General features: G+C 36.0%; 1 protein-coding gene across 1 annotated transcript; it reads left to right on the plus strand.

Annotated features, from left to right (window-relative positions):
* The first annotated feature begins 413 nt into the window (after window positions 1–413).
* On the plus strand, window positions 414–5457 carry LOC140854505 (chaperone protein dnaJ 49-like). The gene is made up of 2 exons (XM_073250452.1): window positions 414–2149; window positions 5025–5457. The coding sequence occupies exon 1, from the start codon at window positions 1063–1065 to the stop codon at window positions 2134–2136; it is 1074 nt and encodes a 357-aa protein (XP_073106553.1). The 5' UTR covers window positions 414–1062; the 3' UTR covers window positions 2137–2149; window positions 5025–5457.
* Window positions 5458–7842: the final 2385 nt, after the last annotated feature.

A 7842-nucleotide genomic window follows, 5' to 3' on the forward strand; every position in this document is an offset into this window, starting at 1 on the left:
TTTAAATAAAAATAATATATTTTAACAAAAAAATAATTTTTATTTTTAATATTTTTAAAGATTAATAATGCTCGATAATATATTAATAAATTAATAAAATAATATTTTAATAAAAATTAATAAAATTATTTACTAATAAATTAAATATTATATATATTTTATATATAATTATAAAATAATATTTTAAATATAATATATTTTTTAAATAAAAGATGTATCCTAAATGTGTGTTACATGCTAGTTATATTATATTTTTAAAAAAAAATTGAAGTAGATAGAAATAATTGTATCCATGTACTGCAAAAGCCGTGCAATCCACGAAGCGGTCTGCCTTCCGGGTGACGGCTGGCTTGGCCGCTGATGTTATCATTTCAAGGTCAATCTAAACGCTTTTCCTAAATATCGTTGATGATAACTTTCCAATATATCTTGGGCGCCGACACGTGCATCGGAGGCACGCGAAGGCTTTGGCGTCAGATATCGCAAGCAGCCATCGGACGATTCCATCTTCCATTGTTACCTCCATCCATGGTAAGCCCCGGTCCGCCCTCGCTAGCTTCCACTAGATGATGACTTGAACCCCTCTTTCTTTCCCCCAGTCTCCCATCCTTGTTGGGGGATTCGATCCCAGTTGGTAGGAAACCCTAATCCACAAATCCTTCCAACCCTAGTTTTCACCTCTTTAACACCGTTGCTCTCATTTCGATATCCGCGAATCTTGATCCGAGTTATTTTCCTTCCTTGGAGAGTTCTTGAGTGCTCGATCCATCATAATAATCTGAAAGCGCAGTTCTTGAGCATCTCTGAGATGGGACTGTGTTCGCGTTAGATTCTATCGAGTTTCTGTAGTTGTTTGAATCCGATCTGTGAAGTGCTGGCTTGCAAGAATAGTTCTCTGCATTCATGCCTGATCCAAACTAAGTTTTATCAACCTGCATCTTTAGAAGTTTATGTGATCGATGGGCTTTTAATCTCATTTCAGAATCTGGGTGTTGAATTTTACTCAGTTCTGTGATCTGAGTTTCTTTCGGATTTCTCTGATACTAAGTAGGGAGGCTAATCATGGATGGTAACAAGGATGAGGCTGTGAGATGTGTCAAACTGGCTGAATCGGCTCTAGCATCCGGTGATAAGCAGCGGGCGTTGAAATTTATCAGAATTGCTCGGAGGTTGGACCATAATCTGGTTCTTGATGATCTCTTGGCTGCTTGCGAGAAACTAGACAGCTCAAATCCCACTGCCCGTGAAGGGAAAATAGCCCTAGATCAAGTCCGCAATGATCGGGATTCCTCTAAGGCATCAGAGGTTTCAAATGGAGATCGAAATTACACTGAAGAGCATGTTAGAGTGATTAGAGAGATCAGGAGGAACAAGGATTATTATGCAATTCTTGGTGTGGAGAAGAGTTGCTCGGTCGAGGAAATTAGGAAAGCCTACAAGAAGCTGTCCCTTAAGGTTCATCCTGACAAGAACAAGGCCCCAGGAGCAGAGGAGGCGTTCAAGTCTGTTTGCAAAGCTTTCAAATGTTTGAGTGTTGAAGAATCGAGACGGCACTATGACCAAACAGGGATTGTTGAAGACTCTGATTTCAACCAGCAATACAGTAATATGAGGAGGAGGAGGAGAAGGACCAGTAGAAATGACTTCTTTGATGAGAATTTTGATCCTGATGAATTCTTCAGGTCCTTCTTTGGCTCTCAGGGTGATGTATTTCGTGCCCAACGAGTTTATAGGACAAGAGAGATGGGACCGATGGGCAGGCAACAAAGGGAACGAAATGGTCAGGGAGGAGGGACTAATTTCATATTTTTACTTCAGTTCTTGCCCATTTTGCTTTTCTTCTTGCTTGCGTACTTTCCTTTTCCAGACCCACAATTCTCGCTACAGAAGAGTTATTCCTATCAGATCCCAAAGGTTACAAAGAAACATGGAGTGGAGTATTTTGTCAAATTGGAAGATTTTGATCAGAAGTTCCCAGAAGGAAGTCCTGCCAGAGAAGATCTTGAACATGATGTTTTGAGGGACTATAAAAGTGTACTTGGGCGACTCTGTCATGTGGAGCTTCACAGGCGCACCTGGGTGAGAACTTATCCGACACCTCATTGTGATAAGCTACGGAGTCTTGGAGTGTCATGAAAATGTTAATGAGGTGAATTTCATCATTTCATGTTTTACTGGTCTTCTTCAACTTTAAATGTTACAGGTGCCTACTGATGCAACAATATACATTTACATGTTTTTACACTTTGGTTGTGGTTACCTTATGTGTGCTCGCTCATCAGACTCTTGACTATATTCATGTGTCATTGATTTTTAAAAATCTGTTGCCGATTAGAATTGGGTCAAGTTGAGACAGATGTGATATTTGTGAGGGTGGTTCATAGTTTTCCGAAGATACGGTGGTACGAATATAAACACTTTGAAAATAAAGAGAAGCTTACATGTGCTGATGTGCATGCAAATGTAACTTGAATGTTAGCAGCGATTAACAACTTGGCACCTGACACTAGTTCATCACAATCTGGTTACTTTAGGTCCACACGTTGTGTGGTTACACAGTAATTGAAGGAGTTGACTAGTTTTCAGTTTGCTGGTGGGGACACCTGATATGCACTACATATTTTCCCCCTGCAATGATTATCTGACAATTAGTAATTTTGACTTTTATAGTACATTATTCTCTTACATGTATAAATGAACTAGTAGATTTGATTGTTTGAGGCCATGTAAGGATCAAGAGAGAGTTTACCAGTTGTTTTAGTACTGCCTTGAACGTATTCTATGTCAAAAACAAGCAAGACACTAATGCATTTCCCCTCCCTAGTTTTCTTTCTCAAACACAATCCATAAACAGAGGAAGAGATTAATTAGCTTTCCATTGTTTTTATATTGTTTCCCAGACGCATGCAATCTTTTTACAGATGAAGTCGTAGATCCATGTGTCTCTTCCTTCTTGCACTGAAAACTACAATGTTCTGTTTATTTTGCTTTAAACTAAGTTTTCTTTGAGGCTTTGCTTTGATTGTAAGAAGGGAAGGCAATAGTGCTGGTCCTTGCTCAAAATCCTATAAGATTTCAAAATGGATGCCATCATATCTGACATTCTACCTTTGGCCTTCGCTTGCTGGCTCAAGCTGGTTAATTAGAGAGGTTCTTTTGTATGAGTATATGGACATCTCTTCTGATAGCGATGATCTTGCACGTTACTAGTTATGTGGACACTTCATTTTATGTTTGTTTCTGTTGCACTGCTTTGTCCTATCAACACTTATTTGACCTAACAAAAACAAAAAAAGAAAGAAAACCTTGCAACCATCTGATTATGAACCCTGGAATGCTTGGAGAAACAAAAATGCCATGCCAATATATTTACTTGTGCCCCATATAAATATAAAAAGCAAATTGCATTAGAAAGAGAACCAATTGTTAAATTTTAAGTGGAATTTCTAGGAATTAGGTATGTTAAACTTAAGGCACTTAGCAAAATTGGTTCAGCGTATAGTTCAGTAAATTCTTGTTTCAGCAGTGTGTTTATACTGGGATCCATGGTGCTTTACATACCTGGTACCGTAGACCACTCACCAGCACACATGTGGTGACACACACATGCGCTTTTCAAGTGGGTGTCAAGACATAACCAATCATGTTACTTTGATTCTTGAAATAATTTCCTCTACATCCCATTACTCCTTACATGCTTGTTCTCTACAGTTTTCTTACGGACAATTAAAAGGAAATAGAAATTTCACCTTGTTGCAGCAGTTGTGTTCATGCAGCTTAACTATTGCAGACTCCACATATTATTATGAAATTCTGTCAATGAAGGTTTTTTGTTCCCTCTCTCTCTTCACCTCTTATATCTTGTAGACAATCTGAATTCTTCTCCTATTATACTAGGAGTTCTATCCCTCTTTGACTTCTAGGAGAATTTTCAAGCATTTTGGTGCTTCTGCAGGCTCACAAAGGATAATAGGTGTTGTCAACTTGGAAATAACAAAAGCTTTCATACTTTCAGTTCTAGTCTAAATGTAAAGGCGTAAGGTAATCAATGGCTTAGAATTCTTGTAGTACTTGAGGAAAAGCTAGTTGTTGACATGGGGACTGCACTGATACATTCTAGGTGCCAGACCTTCATAGTTGGTGAGATATGCCTCCCAGAATAAGATTGTAGGTACTTAAAAGAGTAGTTTTCCACATGACAGGAAGATCTTTAGGGATCTAGATGCTTGCAATTAATGATCGAATTGATTGCGAAGCAAAATACATTTTGAATGTTATCTGTGTGTTAATTTTCTGTGGTCCATGGTAATTAACTGGAGCTGCTGTATCTCTAGCTGTTATCTCAAAGTTGGGGGATCTTTCTTTTTCAACAGCGTATATCATTTCAACAGTTTTGTGTGCATGACAAGAGACCTTGTTCCTCACTCTCTTTAGCAGTCTGTCTAATCATTCACTAGTTTGGGATTCATGTAAAAAAGGGATTCATGTTGCCGACCTCAACTGGCGTGGGATTAAGGCTTAGTTGAGTTGTAAGCTTTCATTACATTGTCATCAATATGGAAACTTTTGATCCTTTCTTTTGTTCTATGCCAATGATTGATTTTTATTGGAAGCTTCAATTAAGACGGGCATTGACCATCATCCAACTACATTGAAACTTGTCCGTTGACAGCAACTTTTTAAATTGAATAGTTATTTGTTGAATTTCACTATGTGAGGAAGAGGTTGTTTGCTTTGGCAGCACTGCCCTCTTTCATCTGATGTGCACTTTTCAGTGTAAGTTTTGATAAACATGTACCCCACCTATGTCAAGAATCCACCTCATTGCAATTTCTGTATCATAGAGGCATCATAAATGCAGATGCCTTGCTTCAGAGGTTCTGAAATAATCTTTTCCTAGATTTTTTCACAGGATGCCACAATGATTACTAGCTAACTTTCTGTTTTTGTAATTTGAATTCTTATGCTCCTGCTTTGTTCACCATCATCTGATTTGGACTTAAAATGGCTTTTAAAACATACAGGCACAACAAATTCAGTTGGGCTATCAATCTATCATAGATTGCTGTTCTTGGAACCCTTCATCTTTTGCCAGACAGTAGAGATATGCTTCCGTTTTAGGCGAATGATAGATATAGTTCTTCAATTTGTGATTGACTAAGCTGTTATTAGAAGACCAACATCATTTAGATAGACTTGTACCGCGTATGCTATCATGTCTTGTAATCCATGTGTCGTTCTCTTTTTATGACACAACCTCTTTGTAAGTAGCTTGATTACTATTTCAGAGTAATTTGGTGCTTTGTGCTCCACAAGTTTTATGGGAGGAGCACCCAATTCTTGCTTCTGCACTCCTATGTGAATTAATTGTTATTGAGGAATCCTGGTTGTAAGTTTGCACATCATAAAACATATACCCTGGGTCTTTCAGTTGTATGGCGTTTTCTAGTCTCCATCTACTCAGCTTGTAAGTTGTGATGGCGTCCTCTCTCTCTCTCTCTCTCTATATATATATATATTTCTAGTCTCCATCTACTCAGCTTGTAATGGCGTCCTCTCTCTCTCTCTCTCTCTCTCTCTCTCTCTCTCTCTATATATATATATATATATATATATATATATATATATTTGTGGGTGTGTGGGTGTGTGTTCAAGCATTGCTGAATCTGAATGAGAGATAATCGGGTTTATATGCTGTTTAGATCCACATCAGCATTCCATGTTCGTAGGTGTTACAGGGCTTTCGTTCATATAACTGTTACAAAACCCTACGACATGGATACGAAGCTTACCAGACAAGCACTGCAGAATTTTAATTTAGATCCAGATCTGATCAGAAATTATTAGATCCAAATCCAGTTTGGATCCATGATAACATTTGCATGTGGCTATAAACTGTATGCATCTGCTCACACACGCTCTTGGGCGTGAAATGATGCCATGTATGATTAATACAAGGTTTCGATTTAGCAAGAACCATATATGAATTTTATTCAAATCCAAATCCATTGTGATATAGTTTTAGATCCTATTAGTGAACTAGATCGGTAAATGATGGTCGTCTATTTTTTTGGTACCGTGGAATCTATGTACTTTCATTGTAAATGATGGTACCTTTCATTGTGCTTTTTATCTGTAAAATGGACATCAAGGTTATGTCAAGGTGAAGGGAGTTGGAAATAACAAAGAAAATTTATAAATGTAACAAATCTAGCGTTCTTAATTTTCATGTTCTGCTTAGTTCCCAAGAGCCAGCATAATATTAGCTTTCACAATTTTTACGTCCTGCTTAGTTCCCAAGAGAGAGCCAACATAACATCCACTGATTTAGTGTATTCGAGTTCAACCTGGACTCTCAACGCCCAGCAAATCCAACTACAACATTATAACAAACCAAAATGTTTTATAAGTTTTTCTAGCAGTTTCCTGTGTAAGAACTCTTCTTTTTAATAGGGAAGTATTGGACCCCATGTTAGAACTATTTGTTCCTTGTCTTCTTCTTCTTTTCTTTTCTTTTCTTTTCTTTTTTTTTTTTGCTTTTCCAGTCATTTCACATCGATCGTTGTTCTTGGCTAAGCTTTGAAAAGGAATTTGTCGGCTAAAATGGATTAAAGTAAGCTAGAGGAATTTGCAATCTGCAAGTTTTATTGGCTAAAATCTGTTGAAGTCTTTTATTGTCATTTTTTTTTGATAAAATAGGATTTATTAAACCAATCTAGTAAGAATACATCCATATAAATTTAAAAAAAACAATACAAAAAAAATATAGGGATATCTGCAGCAATCTTTTATCATCCTTGAAGGCTTGCTTAAGCTGTGCTTGAATATAATACTAACTTATAACCCGATACGATGTATGAGATGAGATTAATTTTTAAAAAATATTTTATTATATATATATATTATATTATATTTATTTTATAAATATTTTAAACAATTTAAATAATAAAAAGATTGTATTTTATGTAGAGCTAAGCATTGAACAATCTTGTGAAGATTTGGCCATCATGATTTTATGAAATCTCTTCATAAATCCATTATTTCTTACTATTTATATTTTTAATTATTTTAAAATATTTTTATTTTTTTTCTTCTTTTCTTTCAATACTCTCCTCACATATATCCCAACTCTCTTAATGACATAGCTGACAATATTACTGGTCGACCACCACCACCACTAATAGTAGCAATGCATTCGAGCTTGGGGCACGGCTAAAATATATCAATGTACGAAACTTGATTGCAAAAATATCTCTGACAATTATATTCCCATCTCTTGTAGAAGAACACAACGATAGGTGGCAGTCTTCGGAGATTTCGATCAAAAATTGATGAATGAGCGTACCTTCAATTAATGGTTCATGAGAGATATAAACTTTAAAAATTAAAAAAAAATTTCAATATCAAAATTTGAAAAATCTAAAATTTTAAAAAAAAATTAGAAAAAAAGAAATTTAAACTTTTAAATTTTCTTCTCTACTTTTTCTTCTCCTTCGATCCTCTTCTCTCACACTCTCCAACTCTTCTGATGGTAGAACTGATGATACTGTCCGTTGATAGAACTGACAAAATATGATCTGACTTATCAATCCTACTTGTGTTCAATCCACCATAAACAGATTTAGATTTAGGCTAAATAGATTTGGATCATAAATAAATCGATCCATTTAATCTATTTAATATTTAGATTAGATTTAGATTTCAGATATTTGACCCGTTTAAGATTTGTTTAACCTATTTAAAACCTACTTGACTTATTTCTGATCCATTTAGCCCGATCTGATTAAGATTTGTTTAACTTATTTAAAATATGCTGAACGCATTTCTGACCTATCTAACCCG

Source organism: Elaeis guineensis, unplaced genomic scaffold (genome assembly GCF_000442705.2).
Source record: "Elaeis guineensis isolate ETL-2024a unplaced genomic scaffold, EG11 Super_Scaffold_1000024, whole genome shotgun sequence".
NCBI classification, from domain to species: Eukaryota; Viridiplantae; Streptophyta; class Magnoliopsida; order Arecales; family Arecaceae; genus Elaeis; species Elaeis guineensis.